Genomic DNA, 14,931 nt, shown 5'->3' with positions numbered 1-14,931 from the left:
CGTATAAGACGACCCGGCATATAAGACGACCCCCCCAATTGGAGGCATGTTTTTCAGGGCAAAAAAGTCATCTTATACGCCGGCAAATACGGTAGCTGGAGGGACTACGATGACTCCAGGAGAACCAGTTGTATCCTTGCCACAATCAGAAATAATAGAAACAGAGCGGCCAATATCCACTTGGAAAACCATGTTCACTAATATTTTCAGAAGCTATCTTCAGAAATACTTTGTTTACTTGGCTTTCTAACTTAAACCTATTGCCCCATAACCTGTTGAAATCAAGGCTTGGGGGCAGTTTGCTTGCTTCTCTTAACCTACTGGCATCATATGATTTTTTAAATTGTAAACAAACATTTTGTTGTTTGACCACAGCTTTGCCCTGTGGTCTAAAACTTGGTAAGTCCACTCTTAAGGGATTGTTTACCTTTGAAACCTGCAGTTCTGCCTTCTTCATTATGACCTGTAGAATCCCTAGGCTTATTTGCACTTAAAAAAACATGCTAATCCTGCCCTTTTAAAATTTACCATTTCAGCTGGGATATTGCTGAGTTTTCTGGTTCTGATGCTGCTTTAACTCAGTTTGAGCTCTTTGATAATTACTATGGATGACTTGAAGTTTTCCCATTTTGCAAAGAAATATGCTGCACACAGCTCTCCCATTTCCTTTTCTTGCTCGTCACGTTGATACTAATATTATTTTCTACATAATAGGCATATTGTGATGTGCTAATTTCATAACTAGTGAACTGGTTTTATTGCTTAGTGTTACCATTTATTTATTTAAAACATTTACTTAGTTGCCCATATTCTAGCCAACTTTGGATTGCTCCATTGTCCTCAAGACAATATAAATGAAACAGTACAGTACAAATAAAATTTGTACTGTTTGATTGGAGATGGGTAGGTGGAAATCTCTTCCTCCTTTCTCAATAAAATCAAAGTTCAGTGACCCCAAATCAGAAAAAGACACATAAAGGACTATTCACACATTATATCTAATCTCTATTGCCATTTCAAAGCAATCTATAATACCACTACCTCCTATATTCTCTAGGCTTGCATCCCAGACCTTCTTACACATCCTGGCATGTTCAAGAAGCATTTTCTGGGTGCAACAGTATTGGTTAAGTGCTACAATTTCTCTCAAGCCAAATTGGCAAACTCTGCTTCCATTCTAATGTTAAAATTAGAGAAAAACACAGGACTAGTTCTCAATCAGCAGCATAATTAAGAGTATAGAGAAAGAGTTTTAATGTAGCAAACCTGAGCACACATAAGCCAGAAATAAGCATAATTTTCTTCTCTGCCTTCTGCCAGCACATTTCCCCCATTTCTGGATTGCTAAATTCTATGTTCATAAAAATACAACCCATTGTTTTGTATTTTTAAAATAGATTAAGAAAAAGAAAATTATGTCAATAGTCATACACATTTTTGCCAAGAAACTGAGTGCTGAAAATGAAAAGAAGTTGATTATATGAAACTCTGGACTATGGAACTATAGCATCCAAAGAAATGGTTTACAGAATCCTAATTAAGACGGTATTTATAATGCCTAGTGTGTAGTTTCCCCAACTTACATTTATTTCAGTTACTCTAAGAATTGGGCTGTCTTCTTAATTGCTAACGTAAATAGCCTTCAAAAAGGATAGCTAAAAGTTTAGGTACAATATTCTACACAATACAGGAAAAAAATCAAGTAAACTTCTGCTCTATTTTTTTTTACTGGCATATAGGAAGGGCTCTTTCTTCAGAGCTATTTCCCAATATAGTTTCATCTTGCTTATTGAAAAAACTGGATGCAAAGTATGATGCATCCACTTATAATTTTAAACTAAGTTATTAAATGAATAGAAGTAGAGTGAATGGGAAAATCTATCCAAGATTTTTCCTTCCTTTCTATAACATTTATGATTGCTAGATCAATACTATGAAGTTCAACTGATGTTTCCACAGTCTTATCCACATTCTTGCAAACAAATGAATATTTAATGGTTTGAGTCACCCTACAATTGAGGAGGAGAAAGTTTCAATAGAAGCACTGGACTGTATTTCACTTTTATTTCCCATAAGTTTTAGGATATTTCCCATCTAATGACTTTGTATTTGTGTATTAAACTTGCTAACCACCATTATTGTTGCCAATTAAGACTCATTCTTTAGGGTTGGAGAGCCTTGAGGAGCTGCAACTCCTGGGGGAAGAATCAACAATAGAAGTAATTATTACTGTGACCAATTTGATCCCTGCAAGGAAAGTTATATGTGTCAGACTGTTAGCTTGTAAAATATAATCTAATAATTAGTGGCAAACAAGCTATAAGTATTCTATGTCCCTTCCTATGCTCAAACTAGGGAAAGAAACGATAGGTGTATGCTGTTACTGTAAAGAAAATTTTCTACCTCCATCTGCATGCAAACATCTGGGAAAAATACTTTGAACAATAGATGTGTCACAAGTGAAACTTTAATCCCCAGAGCTATTTACTTAGGATCGAGACCACTTTTAGACATGTCTTCTACTTTTCTGTCCTTTATCCAGTGCATATCTAGAGGGCTCATGGCCTCCAGAAATACTTTTGGTTAAACACAAATGGTAATTGAAGAGGAAAAGGAAAAGCAAGTGTTTTCTTTCATAAAATGCTTTCATTCACTATACATTAGGGTTTAAAAAAATAATTATGTACTCTGGTAGCAGTCATTCCTTTTGGTTATAAAAGTTTACATCTTCAGCAAATGCAATTGTTGTACACCATCGAAGATATTTAAAGGACTCAGAAATAGGCTTCTTTAGTGTACATGTATTATTTTTTCAGCTGCAGTTTATTTTATACATTCTCAGCATGATTGTTGATAACAAAGAAAATATGCCAATAGCATGAGGTATTTGGAATATGGTCAATAAGAATCCATTCATTTTGTTTAAAAATTTATATGATAAAGATTGGCTTGGGATAGAATTTCTGAAATACTTTTTCTTGAACAAAATAAATTTTCAGAACTTTTTTTTAATAGTCAAAACAAGATTCAATGAATAGAGTGGCTCAATGAATCACAAAGCTGAACATATTTTTCTAGATAAAAATGGCAATAGTAGGAATTTCCAGGAATATATAGTACATTGTGTAAAATTAAATTATTTATGTTATAGTTTTTAAAATGTATCATGCACATTTTTTGGTCAATGGCTCATTGCTGTCCTGAAATGATATAAAATTGTTGCTGTGACATAGCTTAAGAAACCTACAAATAGTCATAAATATAGATTTTTTTTTAAATTAATGTTTTATTAAGAAAAGAATTCCTCAGTTTATTCATCTATGACTAGCAAAAATATATGTATTTCTGTGATTGTTGTAAGCTAGGCCACCAATTTAAAATCCAGCCTTTTTTACCTGAAAATGCTAGGGAACTGGAACATAAATATATCTTTAAAACATCTCTGGTTTAAAGGCAAGAACAAGTTTTTAAAAAGATAAATATAACAGGCAGCTCATTATACAACTTTTAGGTATAATTAGCTGATAAATCACAGGTCTTATTTTGCAGTACGATAGGCACAATCCAAAAAGCTAAGCATTTTTAACACCCCTGATTTTAGAGGGTGAGTCAAAATATAGGCTTAAATGCATTTTAGTAGAATACGCAAGACTCAGCTATGGCTGAAATGTGTCTTTTTTTAATCTGACAACAAGTTTAAAGCCTTTTTTTTCCTTTTTCTTTCTAGCAGACAAAAAATTAAAGCAATTAGGTCTTTACAGTTTCACAAGAGGAATATGTAATATTCCTTAGCTGTTTCCACAACCAGTCATGATAATCAGTGCAACATTATGACTAACATTATGTGTAATATTCAGGAACTCTTTAAAAAAATCTTTCCTTCAGGCCATGATAAAAATGAATGAAATTCTAATATCTTGCTTTCATGTTTAAAATAGCTTTTATGAACTGATGCCTATTTTATAAGATTTACACTCTTAGACAGACAAATAAGGGCTGACCAAACTGTATGGCTGGCATGCTTACAATACAAATCATGCAACATGGTTCACATGTGATAAACAAGAACAAAGAAGCCCAATCAAAACTCTTCACGTTCCATTTGTCAAACATTATAAGTATGATCATAAATATATGAAAGGCATCAATTTGCATATATCTTCTCAAACTTATTTCTATCTGTATGGAATATCTAACTTCCATGTCCAGGAGCTATCTAATTTTTTTCTTCTTATTTTTTTTTGATTTACACAGTCTTCCCAATTTCTAGCATATGCAAACGGCAAAAGCCTCCAAATTGAACTCAGACAATTGAAGCACTTGATGTTAAAAGAAAACAAAAAAACCCCAAAGAATAAATATTAAAGAAATCAGGTGGAATGAAAATAACCAAGGGCATATATGTATATAGGAGAGAGCGGAAGGACTAAGGGCACAAGGGTACGACGAAGCAGGAGGATCAGTTCTTTCAATAAGGCTTAGACATTATTCCAGGCTACAGTAATACAATTTACGATACACATACAGTACTTTAGGAAAGTTGAAGTGAATATTAACAGTGGCTAATAAAAGAACCAGAGATAGTACAACAGTCAAGAGGACTTCCTTCAAAAAAACAGATTTTTTGATCAAATGGGAAGAATGGAAAAGAGCATAAACTACCATGGATAAAAGATGCAAAAAGACCATATAGCAAAAACATTTTTAAAAACCAAGAAAACATTCTTCAAATACATTCAGAATAATAAATTAACCAGGAGGCCATTTAGTGGTTGGATGACAGGGAAATTAAAGGTGTGCTAAAGAGGGTATTAAAACAGTACAGAAACTGAAGCATTATTGGCTACTTCTGAAGATATAGAACAGATGACAAGCTGGCTTTTTCAAAGGGAAAATTATTTATTGTTATTGTTATTGATTAAATTTGTTCACTACCCATCTCGCTACAAGGAGATATCAAATTGGACGAGTTGAGATCAATAGATATAAACAGATGAGTTTATAGTACAACTTGACAGGCTGAAACATTCTCAGTCCAGACAGCCCAGAAGTTGTTGAACAATGAATTGAAAAATTCTGGTATTTTTATAAAAATAAGCAACCCTTTCAGCTTAATCTGTTGCAGACATGCCACAGATTAGCATCAGTTTCCTGATTAAATATTAAGCAAAGTGATTTTTAAATCCATTAAAAAAAAAGGATTGAGGGGCAGGAAAGGAAACTAAGCTAGTTTAGCATTCGTTTGAGGAAAGTGGTTAAAATATTAAAGACAAAGTAAGCAAACACTTAGTTTCCCTAAGAACAAACCTTGTGCAAATAGAGATCTTTCCTCATTACCCTTCCGGAATTTTTTGTAGGTATCTTCAAACATGTAAAAAGGGATCCAATAAATACAGTACATTTTTGAGTTTTAAACAATCTATGCCAAAGTCTCTCAGGCTTAATGGGATAAAGTGAGTTAGATACCATAACCCAACAGATACTATGTACTTTGATTTTAGTAACAGTCCTCATAAAAGGCTCTTGAGTGAAACCTAGTTGTCATGACACAGAGGCACTACTATAGTCTCCCAGGTGATCCAAATAGACAATAGGCTCCACAGACAATTCATATCCTGGTAAGAACTGTAAAATGGAATTTCCTAAGGATGAAGATTGTTCCAGTGATTTTTAATTTGTACATAAATGATCTACAGATCTCTCTCTCTCTCTCTCTCTCTCTCATCTAATCTATCTCTATATCATTTATCATTTATCATCTCTCTTTCTCATCTTCTCTCTGTTTAGCTGTTTATCTAACATGTATATATGTTGATACATTCAGATCAGTCGTGACTCCTGGCAGCTGCCTGCAAAAGTCATGTAGAGATTTTTCATTTTTTGTTTTGCAAGATTTAGCTGTGACCGAATGATAGTCCCAGGTGCTTATACATTCAGCTGGGATTAGTGCTATTGGTCTCTAGCCTAGCATTTTAACCACTTTCCCAAATTGGCACTCTCTAAACTATCTAGTATGATAAAATTAAAAAAGAACTGTGAAAAACTTGAAAAGAATCCCATTAAACTGGATTAAAATTCAAACAGCAATTCAACAAACAAGTATAAAGGTTGCAGGTTGGCATAAAAATTCCAACGAAATTAAAATAGAGAACGATTCAGGAGTCACAGAAGGCTTCCTCCCCACCCCGCTATATTTGGAAATTTGCCACCAGTCTTTGTGATAAACAACTAATGGGTGGTTTTAAAACTAATGGGTGGTTTTAAAATCACTGGAACAATCTTCATCCTTAGGAAATTCCATTTTGCAGTTCTTACCAGGATATGAATAGTTTTCAAAGAGGACTGCACAGGATTAATTGAAGTGCAAGCTATTAAATGCTACTAGCACTCAAGGTTGCGTACACAAACAGCATGCTGGTTGCTAATTGATAGTAGAAAGGGGATATTGGTCCATTGCCCTCCACTTTCACTTATGAACTTTCAGACACATCCAGCTAGTTATCCTGTGACTCTGAATGCTGATGAAATGGGACTTCTGATTACTTTCCCTTAACCCAGCTATTTATTTGTTCAGATTATACTTTAGCTTTCTACTCCATAAGTTCTCACTTTTGAAAGCTCCCCAAATTAATTTCTTGTTGTGTATTCTCCAATTATTTTAAGAGGAATACAGAAGATCTGCATGTAAACTTTCTATTACATAAAATATATACTTAAAATGGTGAATAGAATATGTACCTTAAAAAATTTTTTTAGCTATTGGGCCATAACTTGAGTGTTGCCAAATATGTAATCAGTTCCTCAAAACACATGAGAATACAGCAATGTCCTCATTCTTCTCTGCAACAATGATTGTGGTGGAATGTTAAGTTTAAATGCAATAAAAATGATCAAAATTTTAAACAACTGTTTGTATCAGTGAATCTAATTGCAACCTGTTTTCAAAGTGGAAATATAATTGGAAATATTAAATGCATGTAATGTATAAAAGCTTCTAAAATTTATTTTGATTATAGTATATGCATTAGAAAGTTATTAAGTCTACTGACTTTTTAAAGTGTTTTCAAGGGAAAAATGTATGCATAACATTACCTATAATACATACATTGCAAAAACATATTCTTTTTAAATTAAAATTATGTCAAACTTTCTCATGTGAAGATTTAGGTGCAGCTGAATCCAAAAGTGACATGGAAATCACTTTTCTGTGATGCTTAAAATTTGAATAATATTTGTATGGAATGATATAAATAATAATTTCACTTACTGTTGATACTATAAATTCTATTTGTGAATTTCAAGGAAAAAATCTAACTTGTTCTAAGTGGCAAAATGAATGAATATTTAGAATAAAAAAAAAACATCAAGGGTAATATCAAAGAAGAACAAAAAAGAATGAAAGAATTAAGAAAGAAGCTATTTTCTGAATAGAATTCTCACTTTATTTCTAGGGGAAAAAAAGGTTCACTATCTCTAATTTTTCGGACTGAAAAATATGGCTGACAAATTTCCCTTGAAACAATTTATATATAGCTGATGTACTGAACAAGACTCTTGAATCCTCTCAAGTGGATTTCCTGACAGAATATTATATTCCTATGATAATATTTAATATTTTTTCTAAACTTTATGATACAATAAATAATTTACCTTTATTTCTATCTTCTGCTTGATGTCAGAATAATACTGAAGAGTTGTGATAGTAAAGATTGTGATAGTAAGATAGTAATCCTGTTGTGATAGTAAAGATTTACATATAGGAAATACATTTTGGTGTTGTTTTGCTCCAAGTAGTGGGGTGGGGAAAATCACTTTGAGACAGCATTTGGACTTGCTGAAAATAAAATAATAAAAATGCTCCAATATAATGACAAATAATTCATCTTTATGATTCCAAATAGCAATAGCTCTTTACCATCTCTATATTTGTACTTAGTTCGATTTGGAGAACAAGATCTTTCATAGAAACAATGCGATGTCCTAGTGGAATGTCTGATGCAAAGTTTTATCACTATTGCATCCCCATTTTATGTGGTCAAATTCTGGAACTGGTGAAAACTTTTTCTCCTCATTGAGAAATCTAGCCTTCATCTCCTTTTCTTTTGAAAGTGTCATTGGCAACTGGTATCAGTCTCCATAATCTGAATCTGTATCAGATTTTTATGAGTTGGTGCTACAAGAGAGATAAATTTCTGCACTTTGCATATGATGGTTCCAGCTTGCTAAGCAAGTATGCACATTGCTGGTGCTTTACAGTCTGCTCCTTTGTGCAGAAATAAAAAGTGGAACCCTTTATTATAAATCAAGCAGATGTATCTCCAGATTTTAATGCAACAAGTTCAGAGTCATGTATGTACTTTCCATTCAGATGCTCACTGTTGGAATCACGATGATTTAGAAAAACAGGAACCTCCGTGATAGATGTTGCTGTGTAGGAGGTAGACCGTGTAGAGCAATGATCACGGCGTCTTTGACCCCACTGAGTTTTATATTGCATCCATTGCCGCTTCAGAGTTCCTTGGACCTATAACCAACATGTATTAGTTGTTAGCAAATACCTGTGAATTAATTTTAACAAAAACATATTTAGAATGGAAATCACTTCAGTCAAAATACTACTCAAGTCTTCTCAAACAGTATTCCCATTTGTTACATTATCGCTCCCCTAGCAATGATCGCACTTTGTATGGATTACAGGAGTTGATATCCCACATACCAGCCTAGGGGTGATTGCCGTAACCAATAAGTTGCTGTAAACTCAATAATAGCTTCAATGAAATATAAAGAAGCGCATATGGAATTCAGTTCATGCAAACAGAATTCCAATTTCTTGTCTCCTTCCTAAAACATGGCCTTCCTTGACAAAATATGCTCAGAGATCAGAAACTCTCCAAAACTGTGCAATATATATTCTGGAAATTTGTTATAGAAAGAACAAGACATCAGGATCAATCCTTCTTGTGCCTGAACAAAAGTTCCTTCATTCAAGCTGGGCTTCTGCCTTCTATTTTGCTTTCTTTGGAACCAATGGTGCCAGAAGCTATGCGGTTTTTGTGAATTTTGGGAGAATTTTTGGGGAAAGAAAATATTAGCTATCCAATATATAACTCTCAGAAGAGATTTAATGCTCTTTGTGTGCTTTTAATATTTTTTTAACCTGAAAATTGCTAGAGAGAATTAGTTATTGTCCAGGATATAAATAGTAGTAAAAAAAAGAAAGAAAAAGACAATAGCAAGTTCAGTTCACACTGTTCAAACTAAGCCCAAGTGAATCTTTGAAAAGAGGTCAAAGGAGTCCCACCAAAGTCAGTTAACTATCTAGCCCTGCTAAAGAGTTATTTTTATAAGGTAGCATTATAGCTAAAATCTATGTCTTGTGACACAGAGCCAACAACCATTCAGTGTGGAAGCAATATAACAGTCTCACACAATGGAATTTTGAAATCTTTCAGATATGGCTTTATTATCTTCCTTGATTCTCCTTCCAAAGATTTTTATATGAACCATACATGCTAATATCCACTTGTGCATCCATTTTGATCTGTAATTCTTAGTTGGCATCGTACATTCAAATGTGTTTCATTCTTCAAATCTAGGACCGTGTTCCAATGTCCCCAAATTCATAGACAATAAATACACAATTCAGCAAGTCCAAACCATTCAATATTTAGGAGGTTCGGGAATCAGAAATGCACATTGTGACTAGTTCAAAAGGCATCCAGACCATCCTCAGCTATATAAGCTTTCTATTTTAATCAACTATTTTAATCAAGTCTTTCCAGCTGCTAAAGCTTATGCTCGCTTATTGCCTGAGAGTCAATTAAAGCCATACAGTGAGATGGAAATATTAGAGAAAGTTCAATCCAGAGTTTGAAAAATATTTCCCAGATCCTGTGCTGCATGTCAAATGTAGTATTTAGGCAAGCATAAACAGCCACTAGAGTTGAATCTGGCTTTTAGATTATTACCTTTAATTTTTGTAAGGATTTATACCTTTGATGTCTTCATTAATAACTAATTTCCAAAATATAAATCAGTCAGCCATTTGGACAAAATCATTATTTCAAATTTAGAAAAGCTTCATCCTTGGCTCACTTTACTACTTTCCTCACAACAGTGTTGGAAATGAACAACAGGAAAATCAATTTTTCCAAATGATTGTGTCCCATTGATGCAGGTGCAATTCAATCCAGAGTGTGTTATATGGCCAATTCTAAGGGACACTTGTTTGTAATTGATCTCCCTATTCTATAAATTCACATGACATTCCTTCCTTCCTTCCATTTTTCTTCCCTTCCTCCCTTCTTTCCTCCCTCCCTCCCTCCCTCCATCAATAGTAAAGTCTTGGCTCCACCTGGTGAACATCGACATTTTAATACAAACAAAGGAGGGAAATCACGCAGAGCATCGCTTCAAATTTCCCCCCCAATCTCTTAACAATACAGTAGTTTCCTTCTGGGCTATGACGAATAGGAAGAGATGGAAGGCTTAGAATGTAGAAGAGCTCAGTTCTTCCAGATGACAGTCCAATCGCCTCTCCCATAGTGATCCACTGATAATTTTTTTAATGATTTTTCCCTCTCCAAAGAATATATCAACATCTGGGCCATTTTTAGCTCAGCTGTTTTGCTGGTTTCTTCTACCATACCAAATTTGGTTCCATTCTGTTTAGTGTTTAGTGTGTTAGCCAGCTGATAGGCAGTCTTAAGCTCTTTCACATGTTTTCTTTCTAACACTGTATTGCAGTGAATAAAAATGGATTCTTCAAGCTATTCTTTTTTTTAAAGTAATGCTCTTGGCTTTTTCTGAAATGATATCACCCTTGGTTGGCAATAACTCACTCTCATTTATCCTCTATTAGGAATAAATTGTTAAAAATCAGTCTGAAACAACTTTCTCTTCCTATACCCCAAATCTCAGTGATTATGTCCTCCTCAACTTTAAAGAATAATAGCTAGCTTCACAGAATGGTCAGGCTGCATAAATCTGACACCAAAATTGCAACATAAAGAATATTTATATAGAGCGTGTAGATTAAACTTTATATTACAAATGTATCTGGAATGTTTATAGAAAGCATCTATATCCAGTTCTCTACTGGTTCTTCCTTTCAAAATAATTCCACAAGAGAAAAATACCAGCCATTTCAAATCCCTTTCAGGGGCAATGATCATAATAAGCAACATGAATTTCAGGCTGGGAACTATGAAAAAAGGCAACTTTCTTTAAACAGAAGAAATATCTTATTTAGCTTCATGCTTTTTTACTAGGTGAGATTGAATGTAGGCTATTACACTAGTTTGAAAGTTAAATGACATACAGAATTCCACAAGTTTGGTAGCCATGAAAAAATTAGGCAATTTATTTCTGACTCAGTTGCCACATATGTGAGATCTCAGTCATTGCATTTCTCTGGTTACATTAGCCATTGAAATGATTGGCCAATAAAGGAAATTCTGACTTCGCTCCTTTTAAGCTAGTGAGTTGTTAAAAGAGAACGAATGCTTATGGTCTTTATAGATATGAAACTGTTTAACTCTTACTTTTCTTTGAAAAATGCCAAAAGTCATAATTGTGCTTTCCTTTTTTTTTTTTTTTTTTTGTGAAACAGGCTTTTCCTGATTATTGCAGGAAAACCTACAACCAATAAAAGTTTGAGGCATGAAAGTTCTTTTCAGTCATTATTTCTAAGCGTTTCTAGATCATCAAAAATAGAGATGATTTTTACATTACTTTGTGGACTAGGGGAATGAAAATATATAGAAATGCCATTAATCATATCTGAATCCAGTTAACTGATTCTTATTGGACAGACTCAGTCTTGTCTTTAATTTACTGTTTCATGTTTCCTTCAAATTATGGCTTGACATATGTGACGGTTCTCAAACAGAATGAAAAGGAAAATAAACATCTAGAAAGTTGAGACTTACCAGCCCAATAGAGATATAAGCAGTGGTTTAAATTAAGTAGTAGAACTTACATTGAAACTTACATTCAGTTTAGAAACTTTTAAATGGTATATTTGTTTCTACTTGTCTATCTATCAGCAGCCATGAATCCCCAGAAGGATCACCAAATCACACATTCCAAATCACTCATAGGTAGTGTAATTTCCTTGTGGACAATTCTGGAACTGAGAGAGAATCATGATGAATAAATTCTAAACCTGTTTTTCTTGAATTCAACTTCAGAATGTTTCAACCAATCCAGACCTTCACAGTCACTAGACCTCGACAAGTCTTTCACAACCTCTTCTGGGATAGAGATATATTATTCAGTATCAAAAGCATAATTTAAAGAGCCACGGTGGCACAATGGTTAGAATGCAGTACTGCATGCTAACTCACTGCTCACTGCCAGTAGTTTGATCCTGACTGGCTCAAGGTTGACTCAGCCTTCCATCCTTCCAAGATGGGTAAAATGAGGACCCAGATTGTTGGGGGCAATACGCTGACTGACAATGCTACTATCCTTCAAAGCGACCTGCATTATGTGTCTGAATGGTCAAACATCTGGCAACTCCAAATCTCAACCAACAAATGCTCTGTCCTACACATTGGTAAAAAAAAAAAAATCAGTACACCAAATACAAACTAGGCGGATATGAGCTCGTTGATGATCCTCACTCTGTCAAGGACCTTGGAGTTCTCATATCAAATGACCTAAGCGCCAGAGCTCACTGTAACAGCATTGCCAAAAAGGCATTAAGAGTTGTAAATCTAATCCTACGAAGCTTCTCCTCTGGAAATATTGAATTGCTAACTAGAGCATACAAAACTTTTGCCAGACCAATACTCGAATACAGCTCATCTGTCTGGAGTCTGCACTGCATATCAGACATTAATACAATCAAGCAAGTCCAGAAGTATTTCACGAGTAGAGTACTACAGTCCTCTGCTCCCAACAGAATACCCTATATTATCAGGCTTGAGATTTTGGGCTTGGACAACCTTGAACTACACCGCCTACATTTAGACTTAAGCGCAGCACACAAAATTATTTGCTGCAATGTCCTACCAGTCAATGACTACTTCAGCTTCAACCACAACAATACAAGAGCACACAACAGATACAAACTCAATGTAAACTGCTTCAAACTGGATTGCAGAAAGTACGACTGCAGCAACAGAGTGGTCAATGCCTGGAATGCACTACCTGACTCTGTTGTTACATTCTCTAACCCCCACTCCTTTAACCTCAAACTAACTACTATTGACCTCACCCCATTCCTAAGAGGTCTGTAAGGGGCGTGCATAAGTACACCATCATGCTTACCGTCCCTGTCCTATTGTCTCCATTTATTCATACCTATTTCCTGTATTCTTACTCATGTTTATACTTATATCTATTATCTTGTAAGCGATTGACAAACCAAATAAAAAAATAAAAAAATAGACAGGGCTGTAAAGTACTTCTTCTCCTTCCTACTGTATTTCTCACAGGTGCAAGGTTGCTTTCGGATAATTGAACGCTACTTTGCATGGTCAGCTGTGTCTCCAGGGTGCAGGCCTGTGCTTGCATATCTTTGTTGATGGTATCTTGCCATCTCTGTTTTGGATGCTTGCAAGGTCACTGGCCATTGGCTTCTAATTGGTAGACAGTCTTGCCCATGGTGGAAGGTGCTGCTTTCTGGACATGTCAATACCAGCGGAGCCGGTCATCTCTCATCTTCTCTATAATTGGTGCCACACCAAAATGTTGTCCAATGGTGTCATTTATGATGCAGTCGAGAAGGGAGACACCTCATATCCAATGGAGCATTCGCATTTCCATCGCATGGAGATAGATTTCGGTCCCTGTTGTTGCTGCCCAGCATTCAGTGCCATACAGTACAACAGGGCTATAAAGCATTGTGAACTGTATATAAGTCTAAGTGTTCTTGTTCTTGCTATTAATCCAAGGGAAGACAAAATGTATCATATAGCCCCAGTAGGTTTTTTTTCCCCAGGCCCAGGAGTTGCTTTATATTATGTAAATATGGATAATTGAACATGATTGTAGATTCTGATGTAAGCAACCGTATCAACCAATACATGTACTATAGTTAACTATAATTATAGATAATTATAGTTATATTATCATGAATCCCAGTCATTCCAAAACTTTTAAAAGCAATTGTCCTTGATAGTACCACTATCATAATTTTTAATGATTGCTAAAAGTCCATAAGTCAAGGACTACCTGTTATGTGGATTAAAATCTTTTGCTTTTCTTCCCCATACCGAAACAAGCACGTTTTTCCTACCTGATCCTAAAGATTTCATTTGTTTCCTAAAGATTCATTTATTCATTGTATTTTTCATTAGTCACACTACAACAGCGGCTTGCAGAATAACGAGCGATAATAAAAGCTCATAAAAACCGTTATAAAATATTTCAACACAACAAATAAAACAAATGGTAATTCCTAAAACAGCAGAGATAAAATGGATTAGTAAACCATTTGTGCAGCATTAAGATAAATGTTCAAAGATGGTTTTCTGAGCAATGACTGACTAAAATTGACTTGGCTCAAAATATCAACCGAGGTATTTTTGTCATTTGTTGGGAGTAATTTGTTTTGTTTTCCAAGCTAATTTAATGTGAATTCTACTATCGTATTAGAACTAAACGGCAGTATTAAATGGCATGAAATGAAGCTTATTTGCTTACCTCTCCATTGAAGAAACAGAAAATAATTGCCACAAGTAAACCCTGAAAAGAAAAATGAAGAGCAAATTATTCAGATTGTTTCTATGATCACAGAAATGTGTGCATTCACACACACACACACACACACACACAATTATAGAATGAAATAAAGCACATATATTTTATAACATTTCTGTATAGGTATAGTAAGAGTATAATAACACACAATTCAAGAATTCTGTTAAAGAGCTATCTAACCTAGCATCCTGTTACAGAAAACGGGGATCCTAAAGTCCTAAG

The 14,931-nt window shown here is 34.6% G+C and overlaps 1 protein-coding gene across 1 annotated transcript in view; it reads right to left on the bottom strand.

The window, feature by feature from the left end:
• Positions 1 to 2,750: 2,750 nt before the first annotated feature.
• The window catches only part of CALCR (calcitonin receptor), a 164,403-nt gene continuing 152,222 nt past the window's right edge, over positions 2,751 to 14,931 (bottom strand). Inside the window, exons 12-13 of the mRNA XM_026675736.2 lie at positions 14,653 to 14,694; positions 2,751 to 8,524 (exon numbers count right to left, since the gene is read on the bottom strand). Of these exons, the coding sequence (XP_026531521.1) occupies positions 8,303 to 8,524; positions 14,653 to 14,694 (264 nt within the window). The 3' untranslated portion in view covers positions 2,751 to 8,302. The remainder of the gene's footprint in view (positions 8,525 to 14,652; positions 14,695 to 14,931) is intronic.

Source organism: Notechis scutatus, chromosome Z, assembly GCF_049901735.1.
Source record: "Notechis scutatus isolate UNSWTSFEM ecotype Mainland chromosome Z, rNotScu1.2, whole genome shotgun sequence".
NCBI classification, from domain to species: Eukaryota; Metazoa; Chordata; class Lepidosauria; order Squamata; family Elapidae; genus Notechis; species Notechis scutatus.
The sequence above is the reverse complement of the archived record's forward strand: the minus strand, read 5'-3'. Positions and strand labels throughout refer to the sequence as shown.